General features: G+C 39.1%; 1 protein-coding gene across 3 annotated transcripts in view; it reads left to right on the top strand.

Annotated features, from left to right (window-relative positions):
- Nucleotides 1-17,360, top strand: part of Stet (stem cell tumor) — a 374,089-nt gene that overhangs the window by 347,853 nt on the left and 8,876 nt on the right. For all 3 annotated transcript variants that reach the window (XM_077407423.1, XM_077407422.1, XM_077407424.1), the window contains exons 8-9: nucleotides 1,859-1,971; nucleotides 14,286-14,441. In XM_077407423.1, the coding sequence (XP_077263549.1) occupies nucleotides 1,859-1,971; nucleotides 14,286-14,441 (269 nt within the window). The remainder of the gene's footprint in view (nucleotides 1-1,858; nucleotides 1,972-14,285; nucleotides 14,442-17,360) is intronic.

Raw genomic sequence — 17,360 nt, 5'->3', positions numbered from 1 at the left:
AGCTTTTTTTGTTCTATTTTTTATACGATATATTGAAATATTAAATGATCAAAGACAAAAGAGAAAACAATGAAACGAGAATCTTATATAAGTTAGAAATTAAAAAAAGCTAAAATGGTTTTATAAGAATATATTTTATATAAATTATTTATAAAATATTCTTGTAAACTATGAGTTTTTATAAGAAATATAACTTATTCTCTTTATATAATTGCATAAGTCTAAAAAAAATAAAATGATTCTTATAGGGGAATGAAATATCTCTTAAGAAAAAGTAACGTTCTCCTTTAAACTATAGAATCAAGTTCTTTATATTATGATGTAATCTAGTACTGTTATATTACAGTATAGAATTATTTGTACTGTAATAAGAGATAATAGTGCAACATTTTGTCGCGCGCGCTTTCACGACAACCTAGATCTCGCGTCCGTGTCAACTGAAATCGCTCTCCGAGATTTTCCACGCTCTCGAGCATGCGACACGATAGATAAGAAAACGATCCTTTCTCTGAGCTTAGAAAGTTTCTCCTCTTACTGCGAGATAATATTCATAATTGCTCTACAGTCTCTTTCTTGCGGAGTTTTTTTTCATGCCGATAACCATGGCTGGTCGGTCGAATTCTCCGAGGATCAACGTCTCGATCGTATCGTCTTCCTTATCGCTCGCGTTGCTCCTGTTTCAACCGTTTCGCTGCCGAATTCGCCCGAAATCCCTTCGGTTTCGGTTCTAATCTCGACTCAACCGACGCCGAGATTTATTTCCCTGCGTTTTATTCGCATTTCACGGTATTTTATGAAATTGCGAAACCACACCATTTTCTGCGAGATTTATTGTTGCCTCTTACTGACGTCGCGTCCGCGCTCGCGCGCCTCGGCGAGATGTAATAATTAGTCGGCCGAAGTTTCGCGATAACGGCCGGGCCGGGTATCGGATTTTCGTGCTTCTGGCGGCCCAGAAGTCGCTGATAAAACTTTTCTCCGACCGCGGCTGGTATCTCGCAATTATTTCACTCCGTTTTCCGTAACCTTCTCGGCGGCACTCTTGTCGAAACGACGCCGCGAGCGAATAAGAATATATTATTGTTTGGTCGCGATCCACTCCTTCCTTCGCCGCCCGAAGTAGAGAGGCACAATTACCGTAATTCTCTTGGCCGCGCTGATAGTCACGAACCGCCTTCGCGGAATTCATCGCGAATCGCACTTCATCGCATTTTCGACTTTTCCCTTCAGCGCGGCGTCCTGGCCGTTTCCGTCGTCGATCTACCGCGGCGAGGAAAACATCGCTAACGAGATATGTTCCTAATTAAAACTATAGCCAACTGCCCGCGGCGTTATAATTCACGATTAACGACAACCTCTCCTTTCTTGGACTACTGGATCTACATCACGAACTTCCCAGATCTTCGTCAGCTGAAGTTGTACCGACGTGTTAACTCGGGTTATTCCGCGGTTAAAACTTTGCGACAGTGAAAGAGAGAATTTATATCTAATTTATTCTGTAATACACAGTAATCGCAATATCGATCGCGACACTTCACTAATATAATAAATAATTATTATTTTTTAAATAATTTTACAATAATTATTAAATAGTAGGTGGCCTTTTATTTTTAACGACTTTATAATAATTATTGTATTAATATTTGAAAGAAAATATTCCAATATTGTATCTACTGTAGCATCCACGCAGTTGCTGCGATTGATTCTGCAATAATGGAAGTACGCCATAGAGACGTATTTCAGAAGTTGCTTGCATGCAAATTGTGCCGTAATTGAATTAAATTCATGGTGCATCTCGTGCTCCAACAGAACAATTGACATGCCTTAGTAATTTACCGCGCGGTTACATTTTTTTCAGGTGGCTTCACCTGCTGTTTAACCTGGGGGTACAGGTGGTCGTGGGACTTCCCTTGGAAATGGTTCACGGAAGCCTGAGGATCGCCGCGGTTTACATGGCCGGGGTTCTTGCCGGTGAGTAATGTCGTCTGCGCAATGTGAATTATGTTATGGTGCATCTACGATTTATGCATCTACGCATCTTGTTTAACCTCCGCCGTGCATCAAGTTAGATGAAACAAAATTTTGGATCGAAACGATTATTAAATTAAAAAACTGTCTACTATTTATATATTTTAAAAATCTATTTCGAAAAAGTTATACAAACCTTACAATTTTTTCGTACCAAAATATTTTATTGTTTAAATATTATAATTTTATCTGATTAATTATCGCGTTTTTTAATGAAAAATAGGTTAAAAAAGATTTTATAATAGAACACGAAATGCATATTTGTTGTTATAATTGTAATTTTTTAATTATTTAATTTATTTTTATTTTATGTACTACGATGGTTAGTCGGATAATAGTGCAATCCGTTTTCTTTCTCTCTGTTTCCCTCTTGTAGTACTAAATTTCCCTCTACCGGATGTGTTTTTGTGTGCAATTTGAGAATTGCCGGAATTGTAAATCCGGTATACATATAAATACAAGCCAGATGTATATCACGAAACGCAAACGCACCATAACTGATGAAATCCAAAACGTCCATCAAGATATACAGGGTGCTAATTACCCGAACATATGCTCCCTGCTGTAACAAGGCGTTTTAATTAAAATGTTAATGTTAATATAAGTACGCTGACAGCTGGATAATGAAACGGCTTTTCATTCGTAATTTTGTGCATTTTCCTGATTTTCCAAATAATTGTAAGCTGATGTCTCGAATGTCTTTATCGGTGACAAGCTGAATTTTTTTACAATTTATTGTGTTGAGAAGAGAACGAGACAAAATTTTTACCTAACATTGCCTTTGTTATATCAGGTATCATTTAAAAATTTTAAGCGGTAATACTGCTACTTCTATTACATTATATTGCATTGTTCCCTTTCTAACCAATTTCTGTGCGAAACATTTTTGCATATTTATCGAGACAACAAAGGCGACCGAGTAATTCCGGTAAATTGTTCTATCTCGTGTATATGTATATATGTATACATATATATATATTATATATACGAAATGTGTATACCAGGAAACACGTGCAGGTGAACGTATCTGTATACATCTGATTGTCATTTGCATAAATTCGATTAGACGCAGATCCCAAGTTATTAGCGGTCATGAAAGTAAAACGTGGCAAAATGGAGCGCATGAATAATTAACTCCACAGCCGGACGGAAGACAAAGAGGATTCAGGAATTAAATAGAAGAACGAAGGTATAGGAATTTCAGAGTAGCGACGATGTTACTATTAGTGAATTTGCAATAAAATGGACGGTGAATGTTTTTTTTAATACATTTATACGTTATTACAATACACGGTACAAGGTGCTCAGAAAATTGTGCGTTGCAAGTGCAAAGCGATGTAAATGCTATAAAGGTGATCTTGAAAATGAAACTCAAGAGAAATATCGCGTAGTAAAAAGGTATATTGCAATCATAAATATAAAAGTAAAGAAAAAAAAGTTAAACGATATACTGAAAGTTGATGTAATAAATTGTTTACGCACTACAAAAAAAGCACCGAAGACTGCGAAAGTGGGGAAGGATGTTCCCTTGTGGTTTTCACGCCGCTACAATTTACGACAGGAGGCATCAAGCTCCTCTGAATGTTATCGACTGCCATCCCCGCCTCTCTGTCGTTTTCATATCTCGTGAAATTTCCCGATTGCGCACTTCCGATTGTCTTTGTCTAACCGTTTTCGCGCGTTCGAGCGGAGCGGCGGCGTATTTCCATCTCTGTTCGTCTAAAGTCACCCGCAAGAATGCGTCGCGGCGACAGCTTGTCTGGGCCCACCGCGACGAGATTACTTCGTATGCATCGCGGTCGCGACGATGTAATGCGATTGCAACGACGCAAGTGCAACGGCACCAACATTTCCTCGTCCCTCCTCCCTTTCATTCGCGGCAGCACTCCACCTTCGCGCGCCTTGCATCGCCCGCTCTTCTTCCTTCGACCGGCCGACTCTTTAACATTGATCGAATTGTGGCGACAGACATACCCAATTAATCTTGGACGGAAAATATTCTTTTTTTCTGTAACAGTATAAAAAGGAATAAGTATATACATATCTCTCGCAAATGTCGTTATTTTAAATAATTGTTTAAATTAATCAATTATGAAAATGACAAAGAATACATAAGAAATTAATTTGTATTTACATCAATTTTTATTGAAACTTATTGTTAAATAAAAATATAATATTTATGCTCATATTATTTGGAATTCAAGATTTATTTATTTTTATTTTTATCCAAGAGTATTAGGTAATATAATCGACCATTCATTATGCAGATATTGTTACAAATATGTGAGTTACATTTAAATACATTTTATTGTTATAAAATAGCGAAAGTATACGTGCTGTGTTGCGTACACCAATTAAAACATTACGCGATATATTAAAGAAGAAAAAGGAAAAAATCGCTGAAATGTAATCATCAAACTAATAAAGCATGTAAATCAGCGTTTTAAATTATGCGGTTGGTGTACCACGTGAGAGTAAATTATCTTCAGTGCGGCGTGAAACTAGAGCTTATAAATGTACTTCTTCGGAGTAGCGCGGATTAATATCGTTTACGACATCGTCGCGCTTATTGCTGGCTGTACTCCCTGTCCTCTCTATTGCTCGACCGTTTTCACTTGGAAATTTGAACGTCGGAGCGAATAGCACTGCGAGGTAGAGATTTGCCGTCGTATGAAATTTATAAAATAAACGATTTATAATAACGGACGTATATAAATGAATTGTATTGATAAAAAAAAAGTATATACATATATATTTATGTTATAGAAACTTTATTTTATGATGCTGAGAATGAGAATAGATAATCTGAACATTAAAATTGGGCGTTTATATAGTATATCTCGAGGTTAAATATGCGAACACTCAAGTATGAAGTACTTAAGTATGAACAACATTTTTTTTATTTTGATTTCATGTGAAATTATGTGAAATTATACATATAACACTGTTAGATTTATTTATCTCAATTAAAATTCCTTATTGAATATATCAAAAGGCCACGTTGTGTATCTGAATAATAATAAATATTTAGCTTTGTCGTTAAACAATTAACAAGTTACCAACGGCATCTGGAAAGATTAAACTCGCAAAACAATGAACGAACAATATCGTCGATTTCGTGCGACATGCTCGTCGTTCTGTTCGCGAGCTTCTCTTTCTATCATTAACGAACGTTTCCCGACATACAGTTTTTTTGCTGGGGAACGGATAGGACTTCGCGCGCGTGTCAAAGCGCCGTCGTCATCATCGTCGTCACCGTCGTCATCGTCGTCGTCGTCGTCGCCGTCGCCGTCGCCATCGTCGTAGTCATCCCGGCGCTGTCGAGTCGATTGCGTGACACCAGCAATTATACGACGGTATTTGCATGTCGTACGACGCGCCTCGTCGTTCGTATGCGCGACTGCGTGTGCCCAGTCCCCGGTGCATTAACTCGACTCGAAGATAGCCGACGTCGACAACGACGATATAGTGCACCCGAGCCCCCGACTCCGAGAATCGATATTTCAAGTTTTTTTTTCTTTTCTTTTTTTCCACGCGCCCTTAACTTTTCTTTCAGCACGAGACCGCGTTGTCCAGACTCATTAGAGTCTCTAGCCACTTATTTCTTTCGATCATCCCGGAAACAAGGGGAGCTTGATGATGACCGAGAGAAACTTTAAATTGGGCGACGAAACGCTACGCGAACGTCAAGTCTAAGGGAAAAACTTGTCCAGTTATCGTTATTATCGATAATAATTTTATTTGTCTTTTTCTTGTATTATTTTTTTTTATATTTCTTTTCTTTTGTATATTATTGTTAAGCATGCGTATTTTATATATTTCTATATCGTTTATACATATATATCTTTATCGTTTTTGTTTTCAAAATAGACATAACTTTAACAGCCAATTTTGCCGATATCGGCGAATTGCAATTTACCCCATTTCGGGTACGATGTGCGCGATATGTGGTTTCCCGAAGTCTGGCTATGTCGCGCTAAACTCGCGAAAGAGGGCAACGGCCAGTTTCAGCGGAAATAAAAAAAATGAATGGAGGACACGAGGGGGTGATAGCAGTAAAAGCCGTTTACACTACATTTTAATCGCGAGGAATCCGAACGCGCTTTATACGGCCATTGATGTACGGTTCCGCTCTTCTTGCTTGCGACCTTTTTGTGTATGCGTGCAAATATATCTATATGCGTGTATGCGCGCGTATATGTCTGCGTATGCATATATATGGGCGCCACTATGTGTTTTTCTCTACCCCTCCGCCCGTTTTAATATTTTCAGCGCAAAAACCCCGGCGGACACAGCCTGCCGCCATTGCGTCAAAGGGATATTAAAACAACGGGACGAAATGCGGGATGTACAAAATGTTGATACTGGGCGAACTCCTCGCTTTCGATCTGAAATTTTGCGTGTCGATGATCGCACTCAGGATGCCGAAAATTTCACAAAAATGCGCATGTGTGAAAGAGAAAAAGGCAGAGAGGGAGAGAGAGAAACAGAGAGTTGCTGGGTGCGAATAGTGGACGCGCTCTGGAAATTTTTAGCATTTTTGAATCACCGCTCTCCACGAGATTGAATGCTCGCAAACGTGAATTTTTTATTTTTGAGAACCGATGCGGCTATCGTGGTGGATATAACTCCATAGAGACGTTAATCGCGTTGGATTCGAAATAATGATTTCGAGCTGCTGGCTATACATCTATACTATATTAAATTGAGAATTATAATCATGTAGGAATAATCCAATATAGAAATGAGAAACTATAAGAACTTTGACACAACAAGAACATTACAAATTGTCATATTTTCAAATTTATTTCGTTGTTAAAAATGGTTCATATATTAAAGTCAGTAATATTATAAAAGGTTGTGAGAGATATGTATAATAACTCTTGTTTAATATTATATTAAAATGTTATTATATTTATATTATACGTATATTTTTCGCCACGGTTCTGCAATAAACATCGAACCCAGATGATATTCCATTACCGAATAATTCATATAGTTACATACAATATAAAAAAGCGCGAAGCGCGGGCGAAAAACAGTAAAATATATTCGATAAAATGATGAAATATTAAAAAAATATTTCGAGCTATTACTGTTTTACTATTATGTAATTAAAGATTTTAGATTCAAAACGTGTATAAAACAAAAATAGTGATAAAATCTTATTTTAATACAATCAATCGCGTAATTTTAAATTTGTAATTTACATCTATTATTATTACATTTAATATAATTTAATCTTATATAGGGTTGGCCAATAAGTTCGTGCGGTTTTTTACTTATAAATGTTCATCGAGAAAAACCGCACGGACTTATTGGCCAACCCAATATATATTACACTCTTTTCAACGATTGCATAATAAATACCGCGTCCATCCTGGTGACATGTTTCATTTGTGATACAATTATACATTTATTCGCGATACTATAGTCGCGTAATCACATCGCTACGTGAGTATCGTATATATTTTTCATCGGATGAGACAAGCCGAATGTTTAATAATCACTCGAGGAAAAAGAGTCTCGCCGGCGTGAGCGGATCGCTGTAAAAAGGAAAAAGATCACCTCGTCAAAGTCGATCCCTCTCATATTCCGTCGCTATACATGTGCGTCAGAATCCCGCTGCCATAAATATCGCGGCCGTAACCATAAAATTCCGACAGCTTTTCGTCCTTTTTCCCCGTGCCCGGGACGTACTTCACACATTATATTTTATGCATCGGGTAACGTAAAAACGGGCGACGCCCATGTGCGCTGTGCGTCGCTATATTCCACACCTTAATTGTTGTTTCCAAGTGAGTATATTCATGGCGCATCACTTGCGGTGGCTCGATGCACCAGCAAATGATATAACTGACGAAGATAACGATAGTATCGATACAAATTAAGATTTAAGTTTCTTTCGGCTTCCTTTCTTATTTACTTATTTATTTCAAGTTTTTTCGATTTATATAAGAAAAGGACGGAAAAAATAAATTTAGAGAGTGATGACTGCGAATTTGAGTAAGCTTTTATATTCGCGATAGTATTCACACCCGAATTTATCGATTTGAAGCTACCGATCTCCGAGTCCCTCGGCTCTCGGACGCCCGTCGTACCTCGTTTGCACGGGAACGATGACGGCGGCTTAGAATTTCGCATCGGGCGCGGCAGGACCGGTGGCGCGGGCGGGAATGGGAAAAGGGAAGAGGCCTCGCGCATTTTGTCCCTGTCCTCTTTCCGTCGCCTTCCATTCCCGCAGCCTCTCTCGCTCGAAGAGCTCTTTACGAATGCAACGGCGCGCCTGCACTCGCGCGCGCCTAACAGTGTACGCTCGATTTTCCACCTCCCTCTTTCTCCCACACATTGTATCCCCGCCGCATTCTCTCGCACGATAATCGCCTTTGTTCCTGAGGGGATTGCTCGCGAATGTCCTTTCTTCGTTAACAATTGCGGATTAAATTGATGGATATCTAATTGGCGCCTGATTGACGTCGCTATAGTACCGTTTCATATATTCGCGGTTTATCCACTATTGTTTCGCTCGTAAATGGTGACAAGCAGGCAACGATTGCAATTAAAAGAGATTGTCAGCCTTTTGCATAGATAACGAATGTGTATGATTTTAACAGCAATTCCGACAGATGTAGGGGATAATCGTATCCACATGGCGTAAATTTCGCTTGTTTTGTGCGATTCACGCTCTTAATTTATTTCTCCAAAATGATGATTATGTAATTAATAAGAGATAATGCACCAGGTATGTTATTTCATTTTTGCGCACACAGAAAACGTTTCTGATTCAGTAATACCTAGCTGACAATTAATAATTTACATGCAAAATCGCTGAGAATTCGCTCGTAAGAACGTATAACGTTCCAAAACGTTTAGAATAAGTGCGCCCGTATAAAAAGAGAGAAACGTGCAAAAATGCACCGATACAGGGGCGCACACGCCCGTATCCGTGCACGTTGGCGGCGTCTCGCGTAAAGTGGTTAACTACTAATTTTTTAACGCCGCGAGAGCGTATCGAGCGGTTCTCTCCGCGCAGCGAAAAAGAACCTCATCCGCTCGTTGTTTTCCAACCATTTCGTTCCGGCCGTCCCATCCGTTTTTCGCCTCCTAGGGAAAGGAGCTCTTTACGAATGCATCGACGTGCCTAGCACGTGCGCATTCTAAAATGCGCGCTCTATTTTCCCACCTGTCCCCTCCACCCGCGCGATACGGAGCAGAGCATTTTATTTCGCGTCGAGGCCTTGTGCACGCGTTTCCGCGATTTCCCTCCTCCGCTTCGTTTCTCACTCGAATCGCAGGTTAGGTGCAAATGAAACACAATATCGTCTCCATCCATGCACACTTTCTTACATGTTAATTGTGCGATTTTTATTATTTCTTTTAGTGTTATGGAATTGAAAGAAATTAAGAAAATATGCTAGGACAAAATCCCCCCAAAATTAGGGAATGTTCTTAGAGATAGATGCCCTTAACATTGTTAAATCTTATTAACTTTGAATCCAACGGTTTTAAAGGCTTACATTATACTATTACGTAACAAAATTATATCGTTAAAATGCTTTCAATAAATGCTTTAATAATTAAAAGTTTGATTTTTAATTATTTAAAAGTTCTTTTTAATTTTTAATTCATTCGTCAATCAAATTTAAATTTAATTTTTATGTATGCAAAATTTTCTTAGGATTGGAAAACGACAGGAGTCATATGGAGTGTCTGCATCTCCGACACTTTTCATGTCTTTTTTGCTATTGGACGCTGCCTCCGTGCTGGTTTCGTTGCACCTGTTGCACGTTGCGCCGTTTGGTTCCAACAGACTTGGTTATTGGTGTCAACGAGTCGTTAATCGATGATATTCATCTGTACGTTGAAAAATATGGGCGGCACTTCTTATCGCGCGTTAAATCTTAACTTTAAATCACGATTGGTCGATGAAAGACCCAGTTACTTTTGAAGTAAATTATTAAGGCTTTTCGACTTAAATTCTCGTGACGCTGAGAACTTGTCGCAGAAACTGTAAAGAAATTGTGGAATGTCTTATTGAAATTGTAAGATAAAATTCTCGTAAATTCTTTTGCAGAGTGTCAACAGTGATATTCTCCGACATGTTCGTATCTGGCGGAGTTAGCGATATTCATTGTCAGATAGGCTGATTGCAGCAAGTTACGGGAGCGGATAGAGCTGCACGCTGTAATCATAGGAGTAGGTCGCGAAGACATTAACTTTGCGCTAGTACGTCGCGTTGGCAGACCGCGTCGACCCACTTCCTTTCATGCTTTCTTCCTTAAGGCAAAGCCGAAGGCACTAACGAAGGCTCGGATGAATTTCATAACCCACGAGAAGTCCGCGAGGACTATATTACGCTTGGCGACCTTCCTTTTTTCTCTTTTTTCCCCGTTTTCTTTTAGTCATCGCGCTGGTCCTCGCGCTAGGTCGCTAATTTTCGCAACGCGCCTTGCTACCGTGTTTTTACTTTTTCTTTCTCCTTATCTACATGCGGTATATGCACGTACATGTACTTTTATTTAGTTGCTAGAAAGCGTACAAAATATTCTCGTTTGATCCTTTTACATACTCACTTTTTTTTATACACAAATGCCTTGGTGATTGAAACTACGTAATTAATTCCACGAACGTTCTTTGCAATTACGAGACTAATTTACTCGCGAGTATACCGTTTATTTCGAGAAAACGTAGCATGCGCGAGATTAATCCACAGTTAAACGATTTTTAAGTAATACAGCGATCTGTTGATTATTACCTGCAATCCTAACAACATCGCCAAAATAAAATTTGTTTGCATAAATGGTATATTCAAATAAGATCAGATTCAAAGTAACACAATATTTATCAAGGTACGTATGCGTGTGTGAAACTTAACATTGAAACACGATGTAAAGGGAATTTCAATTAGTACTGCTAATTAAATATTTTAATCCTAAGAAAGATGAAAAATTCTTCTAATGATGATAATTGAATGCTAAAATGAGTCAATTTAGTAAAGTATTGATTTGTTAATTTAGCATAGCTGGTCGAATAAGCCTTGTTTCCTATAGTCTCGGTTAGGTAAATGACGGTAAACCGTAAATACTCGCAGCATCGTCTAAGTTGGACCAAGGAGAGCGGATGAGGGAAATCAGCAATCTCTTGAGCTAGTATCCGTTAACTTGAGTCAATTACTACAACAGAGAAGCATGGCTCGTCGTGCACTTGGGTAAAGTGGTCTCTCGGCGTGCTTCAACTTTCAATTAACTACGGCACGACGACAAACAGACTGGTGATGACAGTTGGGGGGGGAGACCCCCTAAAATCTCTTTTTTATTATCGTATTACCGCTATTGCAGCTACGCGACATTATTGCATTATATTGCATTACATCAGACATGGCAATAAATCACACATTTCTTTCTTGGCCAATGTGATCTATAATCGTTGTTATAATAAATATTAGTAGTTTTATCACTTTATCAGTGTTTTTATAATCACATTTCTATGTCGGATTTCTTAGTTACATTGGATGAGGTTTTACCGGTGCTAATTGTCTTTATCTCCACGATAAATGCAGTTGCATTCTCGTGGTATTGCTTAAATATTGATGGCTGCCGGAGCGCGACGTTAGTTATATTGTGAGCCATCTAATTCCATGCGTCTCGAATAATTGCTTCCTTTCGATTGGATATTCCGATTGGATGTGACTCGATCATTTATTAAGCGGACGTTAATAATTCATTGCGGGTAATTCGGAACATTCGCGAACTCGCACGAATTGATGTTTGCATCCTTAATGCATTTCCACGTCGCTCCGGTGCACACCGGCTTAGACGCGATTTGCGCTTTGCGGAAACTCCGTGTAGGTAGTTTACGAATCAGGGGCGCTTCGCATGGCTCTACCGTGAAGGCTGCTGCTGCAGCTCGATGTAGGTCGCGCGTTAATGACCAGTGCGTAGCGACGAATTCAATTGAATCGTCGGTTTCGCAAGAAACGAGGATGCCACGCGTGCGAAGTTTCGCACAATGCGTATGACACAATTCAACGTGTTATCCCTGAGTCTATATATAATTTAAAAAAAAAAGTTCAAGTTTTATGAAAGAGAGCAGTCCGTCTGAAATTACCTAACGAATAGGATGTCGTTTACTTGCTTTCTTTTTCTCTCTTCTTCTCCGCAACTTAATTAAAATTAATTGTTCTAGTTTTTCAAGCGTTTTTATAATTCAAGAACTATCGATGCTTCGATATTTTTGACCAGAGAAGAATGTACTACAGTTTACGGAAAGAATTCGTAACTAAAAGAGAATGTGGGAAACAACCCCCACATCTCGTGTATCAACAGCGGCGGATTAAGAGTGACCTTAATAAATCGGGGCAACCTCGTCAAAGTGCTGGACGCGACGCGACGCGCGACGTATTGTCCGAACAGCACTCGTAATTTAGGACGGATCAAAGGTGGGTCGGACGGTTAAGGTTCGCGGTGAGCGATCGGTCAGCAGGTTCCCAGGTGTCAGGTGGTGCCCGACCACTCTAGACGCGGCCGCATCACCAGCACCCGGCCGGTCGCCCACCATTTCCACATATAGGAAGCGACTAATGTCCTCGCTCATTTCCCACGATATATAGGCGGCGGGCGCCACATCGATTCTCGAAGCACCATCCGCCTGCCCGACGCGATATTAATGTTTAACTAGCGCGATCGTGTGTCTGATACATTACCGTTGCTCCCGGGGTTGAAATTGTTGCGCGCTGCGCGCTACACGCCCGTTCCACGGTGCTACATGGTTACGTGAGTACGAAACATGCGAATTGCAGAGTTTGTCGAACGCGCTGCTGTTATTGCGATACTATCGTGCGTCGAATTGTCTTCTATTGTTACGTCGACGTGTAATTGGAACGCAGTGTTGTTCGATATTTTTAGATAGCTGCGACGTACGGATTCTAGAATTATTGCGTGACAATTTTTTTATTTTTAATGTGGAATTAACAGGATAAATATTATTTTCATATGTATGATCGTACACGTTGAGAAACATATATGTATGTTATAACGTTGATTAGATTGCCGTAATCTCATACTCGATGTTATATTAACTATTCTCGTTATCACGCGTCTTGAACGCGTTGCAGCGAGCACTATATACCCTCTGCATCCGCCGTGGGCAGTCTGTCAAATTACGGGGCAGGTACTTGGAGACAGGCTCCTAATTCCGCTTCTAATAACCGGGGCTAGTTATAAGCGCCCGGAAGCGCTTTGTATTGTCAACGTTACGAATGGTGAGCGCGTTGCAGGTGCATGCGTCCACCATGGACGCAATATTTGCAAGAATATGAGAATTATATTAATTAAAAGGAGAATAGAGATTTGCTATTTTATATGCGCGTTTTCTAGCATTTAAAATATTGCGAAATTTTAAGATTCTGTTTTTTAATTTATTTATTATTATGATTAATTGAGAAAAAGAAAAGTAGGAAAGTTTGCAGAAACCGAAACTGTATAGAGCTCTCGTAGACTATATTCCAATTTCTATTTTCCGCGACGAGCTTTTTCCACATTACATGTGGAGCAACAGATGTTTTCGAACGAACTGGAAGAAGAGTGATGGCAAGGACGAGAGGGAGGAAGAGAAAGAGAGAGTTTTTGGCGTCGTTAAACTGGAGCGCAGAGCCATGCGAACTTTTGAGTTGTCGAGAGCGAATATTATTCTTATTTTATTCGCTGAGGGCGGCGAAAGCGGAAAATTCTATCCGCACTTCGCGGTTGTTCGAGAACGAGCGTTTCTCTCAATTCGACAGACAATGACCGAAACTCTCGACAGAAAGCTCGCAACTTCGTGAGAACGCTCGGTTCTCTCTTTTCGAAAAATTTTGTTAATTACGTAATTCCGTATATTCGCGAATTGAGAGACTAGGTGGAATAATAGTGGCAAAATATAATGTGTAAAAATATAACTTTTATTGCTTCTAGACTCTTCAAATTTAATGCTGAAATACATTTCATTCTATTATGCTATAAGTGAAAAGTAATCTAGTTACAGAAACGAAACTTTAATTTACGGTTGTTCGAAATGGAATATTTTCACGTGAACTTTCAGCATTAAATTAAAAATGTAGCTATGTGCTGGTTGTCAGATTTTACAATTAATCATTGTTATTGCTGACGTTCTCAGAAAAATGGGAATACACGCAAAATCGTCGATCCGAGAAAAGAATGAAATGTTTTGGAGCAGTAATTAAGAAGCTATTAAGAAGTTATATTTTGTTGTGGTTTCAGGCTCGTTGGGCACGTCGGTATTCGACACGGACGTGTATCTCGTCGGGGCAAGCGGGGGCGTTTACGCCCTTCTGGCGGCGCATCTAGCCAACGTCCTCCTCAACTACAACAATATGGAGTTCGGGATAGTTCGGCTCATCGGCATCTTCGTCATTGGTAAGTGGACCCTACTTCCCTCGATCGTCGGCCCGCAACCACCGCGCAACCAATCCTATATACCTTCAACCTGCCAGCTCAATATCTCCGGTCGAACTGCTTTCGAGAGCGGTCACGATTGACCATTGGCGCCGACGATACATTAATCACGTTTTGTTCCTTCACTAATTGCAGACAAATTATCAGTAGTTATATTAAGTCACTACAGTATATAATATTATGTGACAAATATTGTTTCGAGTAATATGATTGCGCGATAGGAAAGATGTTAGATGATTATTACAAGTTAGCGATATAGATAAGGGAGAATTGATCCTCTCTATGGAAAATAATTTTTAAAAGATTCTAACGCGCTTGTGATGTAGATAAAGGAGGATTAATCCTCGTTATGAAAAATTGGAGAGAAATATTTAAAAGCTGAGGAGAACAGTTTCTGAACGGTATCTCGTCTTTCCACTAGTCTCTTTACAAAGTAGCAAAGACCTTTAGAGTCGCAAATTTGCAGACACGTCTTTAAGGATTAAAGTAGAGTGCCTCGGACCTCTCCGAGCAAGAATACAATCTCAGAACGCGGCGCCTATGGCGACGTAGCGTAATAATAGCGCGATATTGGCAAAGACGTAGAACTCTAGTATCGGGGGCCTGTATAGCACGTAATCTGACCGCCACTGTACGTGCGCATTATCTGGTTCTAGTGGCCCTAGAGTCGCCTCAAATTCACCTCGACGGAGCCTCTCGAGTCTTCAATAACCTTGTTTAAGGGGTTGATTACCGTCAGCACGGATTCGGATATCCGCCGTTGCTTTCTCCCTCTCTATCTCCTACTACTCGCAATACCCCGTTTCCAATATATTCGCGTAGCTCTCTGTCCGCGGGTAGTAACAGCCTGGGCCCGTTCCGATCTACGCGCTTCGACTTGGATTACATCGTAATCCCAGCGCGCGAGCGCCTGACGAGCGAAGTAAAGCTTGATCGATAAACGCGCTCTCTCACGACATGGAAGCGGGTCATCCGTTCAACCGCGAATGCAAATGACGCCTGTCGCAGGAGTCTGCGACGTGGCGAGGTATCTCTCTCCCACAACGTCTTAAGACGCGAAGAAAATGCGCCACTATCAACTGCAATCAGACCTCTCTGTGAAGAGATTCAAGAGGGATTTGAATTTTTATATCTTAGAAACATTTTCAAATGTCGATGATTGCGTTTAATTAACGAGTTTGAAAATTTGATTAATTATAGGTATATCGTTAATCGAACCTAATAGAATCGTTCACAAATTTCGAATTTATCGATTAAGAATAGACTTATTCTTTAAGGACTTTTACTGAACAGTAACGTTTAATATCTTTTTCGCGATTGCATTCACTTTCGTTCGTTGTCACCTAGTCCGATTTTCTCTATTCACGCTTCGTTCGGTACCTCTCCTGAAATTTCAATTTCCTCGTTTTTTCCTTCCGCCCGCGATAGGAGCTGGAAAGCGCAAGAGAGGAGCCACGAAAGCCGTCGCTATTCTGAAGTTTTAATTAAAAGATAGGTGTGCTCGCGCTGTGATCGCCGTGGAGAATTTTCGCCGACGTTGGGATTGTTTGCCGCTAGAAGAACGTTCCGTCAAATTTTCAAGCAAGCACGGTGTCGTCACTCGTGTTTATTGAGTCATCAAGATAGCGCCTGAGTAAGCTTGATTGAAAATTAAAGAAGAGATGCGATACTCGAAGATTATGGAACAATAAGGGCTCCGGAGTCTATATCTCGATGAAAAAAGGAGACGGAGAAAATTGAAGAAAATGAAATAAATTTTCACGCGATGAGAAAATTTTAATTTTAATTATATAAGTAAATGTAATATTTAGATGGAGATGGCGTATAATTAATTATTAAACGAAGTTTATAGAGTAATCATATATTTTGACAATAATCAATTTTAATAATAAAGTGGATGAGGTTTACAAATTACCAAAAGTGCTTCAGATATAATAATGTATAATTCAATATTAACTAGTTAATATTAACTAAGCTTTTATCCAACAATTTCATCAAAATCAGGTTATAGATTAAGTTGAAAAGAAACAGCTAGCATATAGAATCGGTGCAAAAATGAAGGATATCGTTATGATGAAAAAGACACAACAATCGAATATTATATAATGGATATACTCATGGATATACTGATTGCAGTCGAGAAAATAAAGTTAGGAGAGCGAATAGACGGAAAAGCTTGGAGAGGGCTCAGCTTTTGTTACTTCCAGAGTTGTATAACTCAACCTTGCTATCCAAGTTAAACGGCAACAACGACATAAAGAGATCGCGTTTGAGAATAGAAAGAAAACAGTATAAAGGATGTACATCAGAATGCGTACACTTTCTCAAAGTTATAATGCCTTGATAAATTTAAAGTTAATATCTTGTTAATGAAAATTTCAAACTCAATTGCAGAATTACTAAATGTCAAAAATGAAATGTGATGTCTTTGTAAAAAGATGACAAAATCTTTTCTTCTTTGTACTTAAATAATATTAATTTAATTTTAACGAAAATTAACTTGGAGGTCAATTATTTATTCAGTTTTTTGCAGTTTTTTGGTACAATATATAATTATAAAAATTTTAAAGAACAATATAATTTTATATTAGTTAAAATAGAAATCTTCTAGAAAAATAAAATCTTATGAATTACTCGTAATGTTTAAGAGAGAACCTCTAAAAGAAATAATAATTTAATAATAATAATTTGCATTTATTAAAAAGATCAAAAAATTCTTAGAGGATGTGAAAATGCTTAGTAGATTTTGGAAGACGAAAGATGATCCAATTGTGTCCAGGCTGCGCAAAACCCATTTCTACATCAACTAACGAAGAAGCAAATTTCTTACGGGAGCACAACGAACTTACATAATCATCGACGATGGTCGCAGACGTAGAA

This window comes from Temnothorax americanus, unplaced genomic scaffold, assembly GCF_048541705.1.
Source record: "Temnothorax americanus isolate GAGA-0224 unplaced genomic scaffold, ASM4854170v1 Scaffold22, whole genome shotgun sequence".
Taxonomy (NCBI): domain Eukaryota; kingdom Metazoa; phylum Arthropoda; class Insecta; order Hymenoptera; family Formicidae; genus Temnothorax; species Temnothorax americanus.
This window is presented reverse-complemented; position numbering and strand designations above follow the sequence as displayed.